Here is an 18,285-nt window from a genome sequence, read left to right as displayed (position 1 = left end):
GAGCGCTAAAGTCGTTGCAAAAGACTGTCATCCGGTTTCTCCGTGTGATCATATTGCACACGTTCTCTGAGCCTATCTCAAAGTTGCAGCAGCAGCAGCAGACCGTTCAAAGCGCGCGAAAAGCAACCAGGCAAAACCAAGCGCTTATTCAAAAACCGGAAGCCGACGAGTCAGCTGTATCCGGATAGAGCGCGCCACTCGTCAAAGCGATGAAGCCATGTCAAGCCCACTGACCCAGCCGCAACAGGGGATAAGCAAGCGGACGATTTTTCTGCAGCGGGTAACAGAAACTCGCCGGTCGTGGTCGGGGCATCGACGTCGTGTCGGCGGTATCGGTGCACGGGTAAGACTATGCCGTATAGTGGAATCGTGCTTGTCACCATGGCTTTTTTGCGTCCTTTGGCCTGCGATTTAACGTTTAAGGGTGCTAGTTCGATGTCGCGCGACATGCCGGTTGCGATGTGGGTGCCCGCCTTGCCGCGTGATTACAATGCATGCACTGTGTGCGCGCATGGCCTGCGCTTTCGGCCGCGCCTCTGGCTCCGGGCAGCTGCTCTGTCTTGGTTGCGGCGCCCTTACCCTGCGATCTCGCGGCTTGTGGGCTCTGCTTTCCTGTCTTTTCTTTTTCTGCCCTAACCCAGCCTGATTTTCCTCTCCTGCTGCACGCTTTACCGCTGTGCCTTGTCTTTCCTTCTTTCGCTCTGTCGCTTCACCTCAGCGCGCAAGCCATGGCTAGGCAGCGGAGCAACTCGAGCGAGGCTATGGTGAAGTTTCTAAAGGACCGAGTAGAGTCGAACCAAGGGATCTCGCTCCAGAAGTTGACCGGTCACCTGTCGCAGCTGCCGTCCGACCTGCGAACCAAGTACGGCTGCTCGGTCAAGTCCCTCAAGATCTTCCTGCAACAGTTCCCCAAGGTGTTCGTCATTCGCAACCAGAGCAACGTGTATGTGCGGACCAAGAGCCGGAGGCTGGCGACAACCGTCTCCTCGCCCACCGGCAGCATGGAGAGCTTCCCGACATCCAACTCGGACCGCGGCAGTGACGACGACGACGTCACCTGTCTGACCAACGTCAGGGGCACCGTGTACCGCATATTCAACGTGTACGGCTTCATCTCGGTCAAGTACCCGATCAAGACGAGCGTCTACTTCGACGTGCAGGCCTTCGAGAATGGCGAGCACAGCAACCTGCCATCGTCGGGGCTCCAGGTGAACGACACCGTCATCCTGGATGCCAAGGCGGGACCCAGGGAGTGCGAGGCCAAGTTTCGGGCCAGCCGCGTGGCACGAATCAAGAGCGCACACCCGTCGTCCACCTGCTCGTCGCCGATTCCGCACAGCGTCAGTGGCAGCTGCGGTGGCGGCGTGGGATCGTCGTCGACGGCTCCGATTATGAACCAGGACGGCGTCATAGAGACGGTGAAGGCGAACTACGGATTCATCAAGTTTGGCCGCAACCAGAGGGAGCGCGCCTTCTTTCACGCCAACAATGTGGACAGATCTCTGGGAAAATCCATCAAGAACTTGCCAGACGTCTTCACCGTCGATGACAAAGTGCGCTTCAACGCCAAGCCCAGCAAGAAGCCATCGGATAAGGTCAAGTGGGAAGCCACTACAGTGTATCTGGCCCGCAGATCTGGGCGGGAGGGGACCTTTGAATCTGATGATGAAAGTGGCAACGAGGTTTTCATGTCTGATGACGAGTCAGACATCCAAGACATTCTTCACGACAAAGATACCGGCAGCTGCGACGCAGACATAGATGAATCTCCAATCGGCTATCCAGACTGGGGTTCAAACTCGGCCAGGGCAGATTTCAGCGATACTTCTATTCAAGAAAAGTTGGATCTCTTAAGCTCGACCTTGTCAGGGTGGGAAGCCAGACAGAAACTGTCCGGAGAACGTGGCTTCTTCTACCCAGAATCTGAGGCTACAGGAACCATAAAGTTTGGCATTAACAAGGCAAGTGTAGCTAGTGCAACAGTTGATGTGGTCTTCCGGGACAAGGAGCCACTTGACAATCTGCTCTGGGAAGTTAGCGATGGACAAGAAGTGTACTTTGATGCTGTAGATGCCGGAGATAATGCGTGGGTTGCAACGCTAGTGTGGATGGGGCAGAGGCCCGCATTGCCACACGTGGGCGATAGTGAGGACGTTTTCAACAAGATTGTGAACAAAGGCATAGACCCTGATGGAGAAGTGGACAGCTGTGTACAGGAGTCGCAGGATGATTTTGGCGAAGAGCCGGCTGTCAGGAGGGTTTCCCCACCATCGCCACCCCGTACAATCCAGCCGTCTGTCTCCATTTATGAGAACTCCAAGGCCACAATATTAAAAAGCATGGAGTGCATTGCCAAGTGTGAGGTTAAAGAGTCCGGAGCTTTTAGGAAGATAGACTTTACAAGTGATTGTTTTTACAAAGATGGAAGCATCTTCTTGGGTGACCTCAACGAGGTGCTTCACCAAGGAAGCATAGTGAGCCTCGACTACATGGTTGGTGTCAACAGAAAAGGGCAAGAAATTGTGCGCTGTGATCTTGTCTGGCAAGGAAGAAGACCAAGAGGTGTCCGACAGCTGAGTCCCGAGGAGTTTAGCCAGAGGCTCCGAAGGGATCTGGAGACTGTAGGCAACACCAGCTCTTTCGGAGACTTCAGGCCTGAAGTGTAAGTTTGAGTCTTTAATACAGGGTTACTGTAAACACCAAATCAGTTAGACAGATGAGGTATTCTGTCAAGACTCTACTTTCCTCCGATTTATTTTTGTGACCTTTCTCAATCTTGGGCCCTTCCTGGCTCACCATGTGATCTAGCAGTCTAACCTAACTTAATGTTTTTCGTCAGTTTTCCTTTAACATATGAGAACATGTGTTTGGGAGAGTAGACAAAATGACAATGTAGAGGCTTGACGGGATATGCACTTCATCGCATGTTCAGTTTGTAACAACAAAATAGTAAATACTATACAGATTCTGAAATGACAGCACAGTTTGTAGATAATATAGGTTGGTAAGTGTAACATGAGCAACAACGACAACAGAGTGCTAATTTGAACCGGTCGGTGTGTACTTCGGTACTAAAAACCTGCATTCATTCAAATGCGGACAGTGGAGCGCATGGGGAGTACGTTTTTCGTACAACCTAATGAAAAGCAAAAAAAGCATACAGCTGTACGACGAACTTCGATGTGTTATAAATGCCACTCAGGGCACATCACAGTTGGCCGTGTCCTTTGGTTTCCACTAAGTTGCACAGCAAACCACGCACTGTGCTGTTTGCATTTGAACAACTGCAAATAGTGCCTAAATAATAAGACTGTATGTGATGTCTGAAGAAAAGCGATGTGACAGCTGCATTCTGGTACTGCATGATGTACATTGTGTAGTCATGTAACAGTGTTCTGTTACAGTTACAAAAGAACACTTTATAGATTATTAATTATGGAAGGCAAGTGCTGTGTGTAGCGATTTAGTCCTTGGGTGCATATGTCTGTTGTATATTAGGAAGGGATCTAGAGGCATGTGAAACATTTATGGCAACTTCCAGAAAATTGGTCAGCCATCTCTAAAGTTACCCAATAGTGCTGCTGCTGCTGCTAGATTGAACAGCTGAGATTCCTAGGTACTTGAAGTACGCCTTTTTGTTGAGATCTTTGCATAAATTTGACCACCGCATATCTATTTATTCCATTCTGTACCACATAAGTCCTATTTGCCATTGTCTAGCATTCTTTTTCGCTGCATTACTTGAGTGTTCCTTAACACTTTCGACTGCCACTCCAGAGATAACTCGGCCACCCACTGTCGCATAATGCCTCGTCATCTAAACGCACAAAAATCTTGCAAGTTAAATTTCTGGCTGCAGGTGGAGCAAATGCCTCGGCAGGACCGCCATGACGAACCGGTGAGGCAGGTCCATGCGCAATGCGACAGACAGAGAGGTTTATGAACTGTTGATGAACTCGAAATGGTAGAAACCAACAATGAAGAACCCGTTTCTATGTTGCATGAAATGTTCGCTAAACCAACATGTGGGGGAAAAAAAAAAGAATGGCTGGGGCTCCGAATTGGAAGAGCAACCATACCCAAGTGTGGCTGGTCTGTCCGTCTGGACTATAACAGAAGAGGAATCAATGAATTTCACAAAAGCTGAAATTGGAGAAAACGACAACGGAGAAGCAGTTTCTCTGTACCCTGTAATGTCCACTGAGCCAACATGTGAAAAAACACGGCAGAGGCTGAAGAGGAGTCAGGGCAATAACTCTACAGTCAAAGGGTTAATGTACCTGCAATTATAACGTATTAGCAGTGTTGAAAATTGAGCAGTTTGGTATTTCACTACCTTTCCGTGCTTGCATTGGAGGCAAAAAATTATGTGGCTAGAAGAAACATGACATGTTGTCACGGTATTTTCATTTCTTGCTGATGATGATGGTTTGTGTTTTAATGGCACAGAGGCCGGGTCTAGCCAAAGAGTGCCAAGCAGGGTTCCTTGTTGTGTTTCCTACACTTTGTCACTTTTCCTTATTATGTGGTAACCAGTAATTTCCACATTATCACAATACAGTGTGTACAGTCCTTAAATCTGTAAGAAAATGTCAAGTAGCACAAGCTGCAATAGCTTGGTGGCCATGACGCATTGTTAGCGTAGGGTCGCGGGTATGATCTCAGCCGAGGTAGCCGCATTCTGATGGAGCCAAAAGCACTTGTGTGCTGCGCATTGGATGTATGTTAAAGAAACCCTAATGATCAAAATTAATCCAGAGTGTCCCCCATTACGGCATGCTCACTAATCAGATCGTGGTTTTTGCTCGTAAAATGCCAGAATTTAATTTTAACGTAACATCCAGCAGTGCAAAAAAAAAGAAACATATCCTTGTTGGCCTCTGCTGACACCATTGCCATTGCTGCACGCACTGGAGCTTGAGACACATTTTCTCTGTGGTCTGAAAAAAAATCACTGCAGCACTGTTGTCACAGCGTTGCACATTACCTGTGACTGTGCACTCATGTGAGTGTGTGCAGTCGTGCGATTGAGTCACACCTTTATTTGACAGCAGTTCCTTCAGTAGTGTGGCACCACTGATACTCCGCATCATCAACTGCAGATGGAACATGCCTCGAACCAAGGCGCATACAACAAGTCATCTTGCAGATAATGCTGATGACTGTCAGTAGGAAGCGCAGAAAGTACTGCTTGGTGCACACTCTTGCATTGTTGACTGATCTGAGGACTGCACATCTGCGTTCAAAGCAAGACATATTACTGTCCTCTGCTTCTTGAACTTCATTTGTGCAAAGCCTGCAAGCTATAACAAAGTGTGAAGAAGGAATACGCTACAAAATGTTCGTACAAATTATACGCCATCATTCTACACAGTAGAAGAGTCCTTTAAGCATTATGTACCATGTAATATGACCCAGCCACTGAACTTAAGTGTCAAGAATACATGCTGTGAAAAGGTAAAACGAGTGTGAGCTTGGTGGTGCCTGCTACCACTCCATTTCAGAGAAGTGCTCCAAAAGGGCACCCGTGCCAGCACTGTTTGTCAAGGATGAAGTTGCAGCCAATACAGTGCAGTAGCTTACTGATCACACATCTTGGCAATTACTTTTGTGCAAGCAACAAAGTGATGGAACGAAAAATGAACTGCTGGATTGGAGGCCAACTGCAACAAAATTTTGGAATGTGCGAAAATTATAATTTCAGGTAGTGTAGGCAAAGAGCAACCTCGGAGCAAAATTTTAAGCTTGAAATACACATTTCATAACTAGCTTGGCTCACTTGCACGGCCTCAGAGATAATGTGGTGCCTACAGCGTGCTGTAAGAATCTCGGAGGCAATGTGCTGGGGTTTGTCATATCCGCAAACCGCTATGTGTATGCATCGTCTGCTTGGGTGCTATTCTAGAGCTGTTAGAAAATTGGACACTTACCACCGTTGCATCTTCTTCAAGATTGCTTTAATAGTATCCACTACTCATTTGTACCCAATTTAGCTAAAGCAAAATTTTGTTGTAGTTGCCCTTTAATATTTGAGCAGTACGCTACAGCTGTGGCAAACTGTAATGCAATGTGAAGCTCGCTGATATGTTAATGGACAGCACTGATGCTGCCACAAAACATGTCTGGCAGCACGTTTTGATTGTGTTTTATTTCTGAAATATCTGTATGGCTCAAGCGCTGGTTGTGCGAGAGCTACGCCAGGTTCAATCGTGAGCTTACTGCTGAGCTTGCCTCCTTTACAAACTCTGTTGCCTTGTCTTAAAGAACAGTGCGAGGAAGACACGGACACAAATGAAAGAGGCAATAGGACAGGCACTGTCCCATTGCTTTTGTTCCAGGTCGCATCCTGCCCCATTGCTTTCTTCGTTAAGTGTCCTGTTTTTCTTGCGCTGTTACTTAAGATGAAGTTTTGCCAGCCTGCCCAAGTGTCAGCTCTGTCTGTTGCCTCGTTGCTCCTTGAGCAGCGACAGGGAGGAAGAGGAGTCTCGCACTCCATCTCGGGCGCCTTCTGAAGAAGCAGCCTTGGAGGACGACGAGCCGTGCAGACTAAGTGGGTCTGGCAGCTCCACGTCTATGACAGGCGTCCCGCCAGATCCGTCGCCGAATGTCACCAGTCCCGTCGACTTCGCGCACATTCCAGGAAGTCCAGGTGGAGGTTGTGGTGCGTGAATTTGGCTCAAATACAGCTTTTTAACATGCCGGTTTTGCTTCCACGAGGAAACTGAAATACTTAAAAGCGAATGTTTCATTGCCTCTACCGTGGTGTTTGGCGTTCGTTGTCATTCTCTTGAATAGCTGGACAACATATTTGGTATGTGTGCTTGGGTATGTACTCGAATAGACAGCTTGGGCCGCTCGGTATGTGCCTGTTCTTGGCCAGTCCCCCAGGATATAGTATGTGCCCCTGTGGGTATAAAATGGGTATAAATGGGTATAAAAGCCTCAATTCTAGTTACGGATCTGTTGTACTTCTCTGTGCTTGCATCTTTAATCAATATTGTACCCTCAACAAGCATATCACACATTGCCTCCGTCCTCATGGCACAGAGAGCTATAACAGCTACAGGCAACGAGGTCACGCACGTGTTATCCACTATCATCTCTACCTTGCCGAATTAAAAGACTTCGCTTCATTTAAATTGTAACATTGCATTGAATAAGTGGCATTTATTCAAAAAAACAAAACCAAACAGAGAGAAAACACAGCTGAATAAAAAGGATAATATTCATATGCGAACTGAAATGAGTCAAGGTGTTGAACATATGTAACCACATAGCTCCCTGAAGAACTGAGCAAAACAGTTTTAGGTTCTCTCCGACGGACAACTGCCATTGTAACTTCTCCATGCCCTTATGTTTCTTTTAACAACATTCTTTTTTCAGCATCTTCCTCGGCAGTTTTACAGTCAAATGGACGGGAGGCTCCATGGTTGTCAAGCTAGTGAAAATTGTTCTTACCAACAAGGCATCGTGGCTAAGCTGCAAAGTTAATACTGCCTTGAATAAAAAGCAATAAGATTGAAAATAGCAGGGACTTGAGACAATGCAGAAAAACTAATGCAAGGGAAAGAGGAAATGTATCTAGGATAACAATAATGCTTCAAAGAGTTGAATGAGACCTTATGTAGACATCAGGAATGAATTTAAATCATCCAGAAATCTAGTGAAACACATAAGAAATTAAGAGAACAAATAAAATGACTGGACAGAAAAAGGCACTGTTGAAAACACCACTGCTGTTGTGTGTCTTGTTTACTTTGTATTTGCGCTCGTTTTGATTTTCGGAGTATAATGATCCAATTTGCCCGCGCAACATGTCGGATAATTGTTTAATGAAAGACTGATGCCGAGATTTCAGGCAAGCTGCTCAGTCTTTCTGGTACTCAATTCTGGCATTCACTGTTGCCTTCGAAAATAACTTGGCAGGAAATGCTAGTGCCAGTTCCAACTAATTTGTCCCCCTCAAAGCTGCCACAACATACATCAGCGTTCTGTGCAGTTAAGATGTGTAGGAAAATTTCATATTGAACACGGACACAGGATTTGCATAGTGCTATATTATGCCTGCCTTGTGTCGCCTGACTCCACCCTATGCCTGCGATATTTGTAATCTCATCACGCTATATTATCCTTTGCTGTACTACGTCTATCGGCCTGTGTTAAGAAATTAGCCCGGCCAAGAATAACAACAAACAAAAGTGCATATTACCACAAAGCCCAAATGCCATTTCACACCAAAAAGAAAAGATGGAGGACGCTTAAGCTTCACCTTTAAGAGTAGAATGCGACAGCGTTCAAAGATCCCCGACTGTTCTTACGCTTCCTGGCAACTGGAGCATATGTAAACGTAATGTTTACCAGGAAATGCTGGCTGCGAACGCTAGGCACGAAGGTGGCTTTCTGGTAGAAACTCTGCCTCTTGCGTGGGCTGCAATGCGGCGGAGGCGAGCGCCATCTGGAGGTATTGCAAGGAACCGGTCATCCCCTCCGTGGTCCCAGAGATACTCATGCGCCGGCACATGCAAATGGCAGAACGCTGGAAAAGGGGTTTCTTTGAGTTTTTGCGTAACAGAATAATGTTTTCTGGTACTATAGTCAAATTACAGTCTGTTGCTATCGTGTCTGCAAGTTGTGTGCAAGTCACACTTTACGATTTTTCTACATGTTTTAGCTTGAGAAATTCAATTAGGTCAGTATCTTCCTCGCACCGCACAGAGCGCCTGGGTATTGGTGGTTTGAAAATCTTTTTGCTGAAACAAAGTCTGACACTGGACACCGGATGCTTACGCCAGATTTTCTGTGACATGGGGCCCTTAACGCTATCACATTAAAATTAAGAGCCTGTGCTCCTTTATTTATGGCAATAGAGAATAATTTGTACCAAAAGCAATTAAATATTTGCCGAGTCATTAATGAATTAGTACAGTAATTAATTACTAATTGGTTTGCTGACGTACCAACAACTGATGATGCATCACTTCAGCTTACAACGAACACTACTATGGGTTTCACGATAAGTTTTGTGCGCTTAACTCAGCATCTTGAGGTATGAAGCTCGCCAGATAAGAAAGAATGAAAAATTAGTACAGCAAACAATTGATTATTAGTTGGTTTGCCAAGTATCCCCAACTGAGGCTTCACTTCAGCATGTCAGTAACACAACTATGGTTTTCACTTTAAGTTTCCCTGCACTTAAATCAATTCATGAGAGTGGCTTGTTGGGCTAGTTGGTACATGGTTATGCTAGGAGAATGCCAGCAAACTTAAATCAATGTTTTGAGGCAACGAACTCCGTATCAAAAATGATATACACAGGAAGACTGTTCCACTGTACCCATATTTCTCGACTTTGAATATCCTTTTATGGAACCAATAGATATTACAGCAGATGGCATTTCGTCTTTAATAAATAATCTAAAATTATCCACATCTTTTGATATAAACATTACCAACTCAAAAATACTAAAAAATACCGTTACAATTTCATGCCAAATTTTGTTCATATTTTCAGGAAATCCTTATCATCTGGCGAACTGCCCCTGGACTGGAAAATTGCAAAGGTTATCCCTGTATTCAAAGGGGATAACAAGTACTCTCCACGAAATTACCGTCCCATCTCATTAACATGCATCTGCTGTAAACTACTGGAACATGTCATAGCATCGCATATCTACCGCCATTTAGAATCAAACAACTTTATTTATTTTAACCAGCATGGATTCAGAAAAGGCTTATCTTGTGAAACTCAGTTGCTCGAATTTACAACAGAATTACATTCCAGCATGCATAACAAACAAGAGACTGACTGTGTATTCTTAGATTTTTCTAAAGCATTTGATCGCGTCGCTCATTGTCGCCTCATCTCAAAAATATCCGCGCTTCAACTGGATTCATTAACTTTATCTTGGCTCCGAAACGTTTTCTCCTTGCGGCAACAGTTCACTGTTGTTAACAACCACTCATCGCTTATTTCTGACATTACTTCTGGCATACCGCAACGCAGTGTCCTTGGTCCTCTTCTTTTCTTAATTTTCATTAATGACCTTCCACAAAATATATCAACGCACATAAGGCTTTTTGCGGACGATTGCATTTTATACCGTACGATAAAAACATCTGATGACCATTTAGTATTACAGAACGACCTTAACCTTGTCAGCTCCTGGTGCAGTACATGGCGGATGACCCTGAACTCAGACAAATGTAAGGTTATGTCCTTCTCGTAAAAACATTCAAACTCTCGCTTTTCTTACGTCCTAAATAACACCGCTGTACCTCCGACATCGTCCTACAAGTACCTTGGCATTGAACTTGCAACTCATCTTTCCTGGAGTACACACATAACAGCTATCTGTGCAAGAGCTTCAAGAACTCTGAGTTATCTTCGACGGAACTTGCGTAAATCCCCTGCTACAGTTCATAAATTAGTATATCAGACTTTTGTTCGCCCACAGTTAGAATTTGCGTCATCAGTATGGTCACCACATCAAAATTATTTAGTTGATATGCTATAATCAATTCAAAACAGAGCATCGCGCTTCGTCACAAGCAACTACGACAGAACTTGCAGTGTAACTAAGATTAAAGCAGATATTTCGCTCCTGCCACTTGAAACTCGTCGCACGATAAGTCTTCTTTGCCTTTTCCATAGATACATTCATGGTAATCGACCTCATGTGTTGCCGCTTGAAGTACCAGCGCGCATGTCACATTGCCTTAACAATAGCCATAGTTCCAAGCGCATATTCGGCAATACGCTGTCATTTAATGCATCAGCACTGCCACATGCGATAACCATATGGAACAGTCTTCCTGATAACATTGCGTGCTTAACAAAGTATGATGCCTTTCACCAAGAATTGCAAAGCTTCCTGTAGAAACATTGTATAAGGATGTTATTGACCTCTTTCCTTCCCTGTTTTTTACACTTGTATTTTTGTATTTTTTGTGTATATTACTGTGTTTACGCTGTCTAAAGCCTAGACAAACATTTTTTTTTGAACTTTGCTTTACTTATCATGTGACTGCTTGTATTGATATACTATATATATTGTTTACTCCTGTTGAAGCACTTTGTGTCCCCCCTTACCCAATGCCCTTAAATGGGCCTGTAAGGTATGTTAAATAAATAAATAAATAAATATGTTGGGGACATGTGGGGACATTTGTGCATAACTAGGCAAATCTGGTAAATGATGCGAGTGGACACCACACTGCTCCAACCTGTATCTCTTGCAAATCTAGTGGTCGAATTCTGAGGGTGGTTGATACAGTGGGAGCATATGTTAAGTCAATTCTGCACGTTTGCCGCCTCTTGAACAATAAATGTCAAGCATCTGTCTTCACCTTCTTCCGAGTTGCCTTGCACACTCTGCGAGGCACGCAATTAATCCTTCTGAATTCACTTTTCAGAGTTATTTGTGGAGAATATCCACGGCAGTCCACACCACTCCGCTTCATCTCGTCTCGAGTGTCACCTACCCATGTTTGCTTTCTAATCCGTACAGCCATCATCCTGTGTCTCAATGTTATGCCTATCACTTGTCGTTCCATCGCTCTTGCAGCTTGCACAAAAGTAATTTGGAGCTCTTGGATTAGCTTCTCAGTGGATCTGGTAGTGTATTGTGAAACGGGCAGCAAAGCACTGAAGCCATAGTTGGTCATGTGTTCCAGATGCGGTACGTGTCGTTTACTAGTACACCTTTCCCTTATGCCTGCCACCCGTAGCAGTAGCAGCCAATGCATCACATTTATAAAGTTCTGTGACATGGCTTAGTAAATGGGTTTGACCTTGCTATGTAAATAGAGTGAAATTGCTTCTCTACTTAAAGTCCAGTGCAGGTCAATTCACTGTGCACATTTATCAGAGGACATAAGCAGGCCGCATTAACTGGCAATTTTTAAAAGAGCCACGCAACGTTTTTTTCATCCAGAAATGCACAATGTTGCTAAGTAACGCTGTCATGAATGTACAAGTGAAATTATTGTTCATTCTTGCAACAAGGAACCTGGTTTCATTCAAATGATGTCTTGCATTTACCTTCAAATTTTTCAAATCCCTGCTAGCATTTCATATGTACACATCTAAACATTATCACCACTGACCAGTTTGTATGACATAATAGCAAAGCAGTGCCTGTGGCAGAAGTGAAAAAAAAGGTCTCATGATTGATAAGGTGGTGGTTGCCATCTGGTGGCAGAAAATGATACCACTGCACTGATACTGTGCCCTGCGAAAATGAAGCGGCATTATATAAAATCGTGTTGCTATGATAGGAGAAGTGTGGGGGGCATGATTTGCGAGTGCACGGATTCAAGCACAGTTCGAGACTTAAAAAGGAAGGGGGATGGGGCATGGCAGCAGCAGCATTTGATTGCCAATTACTTACTCCATTCAAACATGGCTGATTAAAAACCTTTCATTAAAAACGATTCACAAAAGGGTGCTCGTTAGTAACAGACAAACTCCACACCATCCATAAAAGTTATTGCAGTTGCTGTTTAACTTCATCAAATGACATCAATACACACACTTGTGATCTAGCTTTTTTGTCATGCACTTGTATGTTTGCATGGTACATAAAAACTTACCGCATGTATATGTATTGCCTTTATGTGCTGCTATTTGCGTGCTCTGTGCGCTACTCCTTACAGAGAGTTTGATGAGTGAAGCATGTTAGTAACTGGTCTGTCTTTATACCGCATATAGCGGGCTACAGAATTGATTTCTTGACAGTATGACTTGCCATAATAAATTTATCTGGCTTGCACTTTTATTTCAGGTGATGCTTCAGGGAGCTCTTTCCTCATGTCAGATGTAAATGTGAGTCGCTGTTTATTTTCTTCTGTTGCTTCACGAGTAAGTTCATAGATCTTATGTCGAGTATGAACACACGCTGAAGTATAAAAGCACTTTAGGTGCAGTGCTTTGAAACTGCTGTTTTGGTCCGGTTCTAGTCTGTGTGTTCATCTGCCAAAATATTTGATTTGTCACCGAGTGCAATTCTTTAAAGCAATGCGTGTTCTTTACGTTATGTCTGTACCTAACCTCTTTCGCCCAGTTACCCCATTTGTCTACTAGCTTGGGGCCATTAGGTATTCGCTGGCTGCTTTGTTACCGACTAGGCGTGGGCCACTGGGTGCCCAAATAGACAACTTGCTGCTAGCTGCTGTCTGGCCTAGTAGACAACTTGGGTCTCTGGGCACGTGCCCAGACAGACTTCAGCAGTGCATGCGTGATATTGGTGTGTGCCCATACTTGGCCGGTCCCCCAGAATTTGTGTGCCAAGGCAGCACAAGGAGCATGTAACCTTATATACTAGAGCGATAGGACCTCATCCACAACAGACACATGCGGGGCCAATGTTACGCCCAAATTGTGCGTGGCCACTTGATTGACAGCCACTGAAACGAAGTAGCTGCCAGGATACTGCGGACACTAACGAGCTTGAACTGGGGTGCAGTGATAACAAGCTATACTGTGATGTAGTATCATTTGGCATTGTGGTTGGCAGCGAAAGTGCCACATTGTGCGACTGAGGTAGCAATATGGTGGGTAGCCGATTGCTTTAATTATAATAACATTAACGTCGACATTCATCACAGAACGGTGAGGGTTCATCAACAGCAGCAGCCTACTTCATGCAAAATGCTGGACAGAGGCCTGACCCAGCAATCTCTTATTACTCCTGCTGCTTCATTTACATATTGATTAGCGATAGAGAATGTTCCACACACATCAGCACGCTTACATGTGTTCAAATGTGGCAACCCTGCTGCAAGTTTATTCTGAGAAGACTTCTGAAGCCATTTTGTGTTGATTTCTTCAACACTACACACTATATTTCTTTTGAAATGTTTAACATGCATTAAAGGGACCCCGAAACGATTTTGACCATTTTCTACACACGTACCGAGTCGTTTGAGTAGGTCCTTCCAATCATTAATTGACAAAACTAAGTGCTTCGCGTAAAGCGTGTAATTTATTATAAGGTTTTAAATATGCACAACACTGTCGATCGCAGCACACTGCTCGGCAGAATTTCAAGCCGCCCCTGCCCATATGACGGAAATCGCCCATATGACGTCAGTGGGGCAAGCTATCCGATTGGCTGACCAGGACGCGTGATCGATAATTTTTCCATCTTTATGGTAAACAAATGATTTTTGTAATAGTTGGAATGTTAGTTATTTGTTTTTATAAAAAGAAAGTAACATAAGGAGAATGCACAAGAACAATTTTTCAGTACACTTAAGCACTTCCGGCACACAGCAAGTGTTGTCTGCTTGTGTTACAATGTGCTCAGTCTTTGACGAGAGCTCCGCAGACAGTGTCAGTCTGTCTTTTCGCGAGCACTATGATTCGACTTTGTTGCGTTGTGGACTGCAAACGTAGTGAGTGGCAATATGTCACGCTGTGACATCGTGTCATTCTGCAAGCCAGTAGACGAGCGGACTGGCTGCAGTGCATTGGACAGCCGCTATCCGATGGGCGCCAGGATTTGCGCGATTGCGGCCGTCACTTTACACTGGAAGATTACTAACACAATAGCGTTTCGCGAGTCCGGTATTAGGGTAAAAGCAGGCGCAAGGGGACAGGGCCTGGCCGTGTACCTTTGCATGTCGTTTCAGGGGTTGAACAGAAAGAAGCGCAAATGTGAATAGTCTGCACAGTACAGCCACCTGGTGGCATAGAGCTCAACCACACACAGTAGCAGTAACAAAATGTATTCTTCTTTGTTGCTGGTGTAAATTTTTCGCAGGAGTGTAATCGTTAACACGTTGTTTTCGTAAATGTTCAAAATGTTTTACACTTGGTTGGAGCAATATTAGCTCTTTCTTTGGCTGTTTAAGCTCTGCGCCAACGGGTGGCTGGACATTGGAGACCGATCAGGCAGCTCACGTACGTCTACGCTAAAGTTCCTTCATCAGCTTGAGTTTATGCCTTCACCGTTCTGTCAAAACGTTCTGCTAGTGTGTGATTGCCAGAATACCAGACACGTTCGGCGCTACGACAGAATGCTCACAACGCACACTGCTTCGATAGCTCTTGCTTGGAGTTGACGGCCAAGCAGCAAGCAGAGACATTTCGCATGGGCGGGAGCGGGCTCCAAAACAACCGGAAGTGGACAATGTGATGTTGTATCGTGACGCAGAACCAGTGAAGGCGGAGCTTAGCCCCACCCGCTTGGCTAACGAGTTGGGGAGGAAAAGCATGGCTAGGGAGGAGGGTAACTTGTAATTGCTTGTAGCTCCATTAATACGCAACGCTTCACTTAAATTGTGGTGCGAATGTTCTACTTACTCTACGTGCCTACAAAATTTGTCCGAACCATTTCAGGGGCCCTTTAAAGCACTAGGAAGGCAATTTAGTGAAGAAATACAACTGCAAGAACCTCACGTGCAAGCACAATTTATATACCTGCCACATGTGGCTGTGGTTTGCTAATAGTTTGTGCGACATTACCATTACCCACAAAAGAGTGTTCACATTAATAACTTTACTCACTCTCAGGAGCTCTGTTCTCAAAAGTGGTGCTTTGAACTTCTTGTGGCACTGGTTTATGCTTTTAGCTTAATGTCTGCTGTTACTGCTACACAGAAATTTTGCCTTGCAAAATGCCACTTCCTGGCAACATGCCCCATTTCGCAGTAAAGCCACACTGTGCGTCAGCAGGCAGCAGCAGTGATAGCAGCAATGACTGAGCGTCTAAAAAAAAGCAAGCTTTCTAGAGTTTTTCTTAGCAGCGGGAATTGTGCAAGGCTTTTTATACAATTGAGCTTTTTTGTGTGCTCATCTTTACGCAGGTTATACACCCAGTGCTGTGCCGATGGTGGGAAATTTTTTTTCCTACACCTAGCTGATCCTCGCATTTACGCTAATCCTGCTTGAACACACCTATTCCTATTTCTACGCCATTTTATCACCCCATAAATCCCTCTTCTTCTGAATAGCTTACATGTGGGGCCAATGTATGCCTAATGTAAAGCCTGCATCGAGCTGGCTTTACTTCACACTTAGGCTCCCTTACTAATGTGGTGTGGATAGCACACAGGGACAGGTTACGAACACTAAAATATGGTGTGTGAGTGCGTGTGTAATGCATGTTCCATTTCATTTTTTAGCAACACTGTGCTAGTCAATAGAATCCCTATCAACCTACCCTGTTGCTGTTTGTAATGAAACTGTAAATGTTTCTGCCTTCTACATTTCTTTTCTCCTGCCTCAATGCTTTTCAGGACGATGTGCTGCATCGACTGGCGAAGATGGTAGCAGCAGAAATTACTGCCGAAAAGGAGAGGACACGGATTGTCCTCCGCGACATTGGCGTGCAGACCAGCGATGAAGACCGCTGGCTGTCTCCCTTGTCGAGGGCATACGCCAAGGCCCCAATTCTCGTCAGCTCCAGCACCCAGACGCTGTCAACGGGAAGCATAAAATCAGAAGAGCTGTTCATCAACTGACCACAGGGAGGTGCCTTCCTTGAGGACTTGTGTCAAAGCGCCAACACAACATACGGTTGTTGCTTTTTTTTTTCTTTTTGTCAGGCCTTAATCAGTACACCTGTTGCCAACCAATGGTGGGCTATTGTTAGAAATGAGGCACCTTCCAACAAGCTCCTAGTTATGCCATTCCATTGTTCACTACTGTTGAGGAAGATCTGACAGAATGGCGAAGGCAACATCACAATAATGTGCGCCGATGACCTCCCACTCCCAAAGTGCAATCTCCAAGGAGGCTTCGCTGTATTTAGATATTCTGTCGTTGAGGCACGTCGTCCGAGCGTTTCTGCAGGATAGCTAAGGTGCAAAATGGACAGAGGGCCGCAGCTCCTTCACCTCGTGCTATCGACTGCAAAAGTCCACAAAATTTTTTTTTCCCCCCCCAAGTTTCTTGTCTTAAGCATTTGTGTTGGGCTCCGTAGGAATAATTCATCGTAGTTTTTTACTTACAAATGTGCCAGCTGAGAATGCTACTTTTGTCATCATATCGAGGTGGTTGGCAGTTTTCCCTCAAAATGCTCATGGCCAAGCAGTTCCTCGTGATCAAGCCATTCCATCCGTCGGCTAAACAAACGGGCAACCGAGATCTGTTTCTCAGCCTTATCAAGCACTGTTCCATGTTTGGCTTGGCCAGAACTGTCCGGTGTAGTTTAGTGATGTGCCATCTGTTGTTGTGGGGCAGGAGTTCTCTGAAAATGCTCATGCCATGGCCGATTCTTGTGATCAGACTGCACCTACACTGCAGTCATCTTGCCAAGCCTCTTGAACAGCATGTTTGTGAATGTTCGTACTTGGCCAGGCAGCAAAATCTTAATGCCTGTAAAAAAAAACAAGGGATGCCAAATGGAATTTCACAAACACATTAATGCAGCCAGCAACGTAATGTTGAGAGCTGCTTCCTACTTATTGCCTGGTGCTACTGCCCTTGAAGACTGATGCAATTGTTTCTCTACCTGCAAGGCATCAAGTCTTTTGCAAGCGGGACAGCAGACTGGCTTCACTTGTGATCATTTTTGCCTTTCATTACATACCAATTATGTGCCACTCTGCATGTTTGCGACGACCAGAAGCATAATAAATTCCAATTGCAACACTCCGAAATGTGCTGTCGATGAATTGCGAGCAGTGTGCTTTCTGCACAATGCAACATGCAATTTGCATGCAACCTTTGCCATTGGGACACGGACACCAGCTCACCCACCATAGTGAAATCTTGGCCCAATTACGAGTAGTTTTTGTCAAGCAATGACAGTTTATTAGTACACTTTAACTTCATTACAATGAAATCGCATGCAACATGAAATGCCTGCATTATATCTAATATTCATTATAAGCATATTCGTTACACGCTGATATCAGCAAGAAACATTACTTCGTCATGACCGATAATTTGTTATTGGAGCGTCGACTTTACATGCAAAAGCTACTGCATGAAGGTGGTTCAGCTAGTCGAGCTTTCAGCATCAGCCTTTAATCGGAATGGCGGGCTGGTGTCACAAGCTATATAAAGCACATAGTATATATTGTAGACGCCCAGCATAAAACATGGGATCAAGTTCTGCTGTACATTACAAAACCCTTCGTCGTCGCCGGTGGTCCTCGTCAAAAAGGAAGACGGAACGCTTTGGTTCTGCGTCGACTATAGAAAGTTGAATAACGTCACAAAAAAAAGACGTTTATCCGCTTCCGCGGATCGATGATTCGTTAGATCGACTGGATCTAACGAATCTGAAGAGTGGTTATTGGCAAATCAAAGTTGACGAACGAGATCGCGAAAAAACT

The 18,285-nt window shown here is 44.8% G+C and overlaps 1 protein-coding gene across 6 annotated transcripts; it reads left to right on the top strand.

The window, feature by feature from the left end:
- The first annotated feature begins 78 nt into the window (after positions 1-78).
- LOC139060924 (uncharacterized) lies at positions 79-17,604 on the top strand. 6 transcript variants are annotated; one of them, XM_070540240.1, is made up of 5 exons: positions 79-343; positions 840-2,662; positions 6,465-6,661; positions 12,783-12,823; positions 16,240-17,604. In XM_070540240.1, exons 1-5 carry the CDS (start codon positions 218-220, stop codon positions 16,462-16,464), a joined length of 2,412 nt encoding a protein of 803 aa, XP_070396341.1. In that variant the 5' UTR covers positions 79-217; the 3' UTR covers positions 16,465-17,604. The 6 variants fall into 6 exon arrangements, with proteins under 6 accessions (XP_070396341.1, XP_070396342.1, XP_070396344.1 ...); XM_070540241.1 differs by having other exon boundaries at positions 211-343; positions 719-2,662; XM_070540238.1 differs by lacking the exon at positions 79-343 and having other exon boundaries at positions 375-2,662.
- Positions 17,605-18,285: the final 681 nt, after the last annotated feature.

The sequence above is a fragment of the Dermacentor albipictus genome, chromosome 6 (genome assembly GCF_038994185.2).
Source record: "Dermacentor albipictus isolate Rhodes 1998 colony chromosome 6, USDA_Dalb.pri_finalv2, whole genome shotgun sequence".
NCBI classification, from domain to species: Eukaryota; Metazoa; Arthropoda; class Arachnida; order Ixodida; family Ixodidae; genus Dermacentor; species Dermacentor albipictus.
The sequence above is the reverse complement of the archived record's forward strand: the minus strand, read 5'-3'. Positions and strand labels throughout refer to the sequence as shown.

Coding starts and splice junctions, on each gene's coding strand:
- LOC139060924 (XM_070540238.1), top strand. CDS start 495: ATGCACTGTGTGCGCGCATGGCCTGCGCTTTCGGCCGCGCCTCTGGCT. Junction 2,663..6,464: donor GGAGACTTCAGGCCTGAAGT/GTAAGTTTGAGT, acceptor CTCCTTGAGCAG/CGACAGGGAGGAAGAGGAGT. Junction 6,662..12,782: donor AAGTCCAGGTGGAGGTTGTG/GTGCGTGAATTT, acceptor CTTTTATTTCAG/GTGATGCTTCAGGGAGCTCT.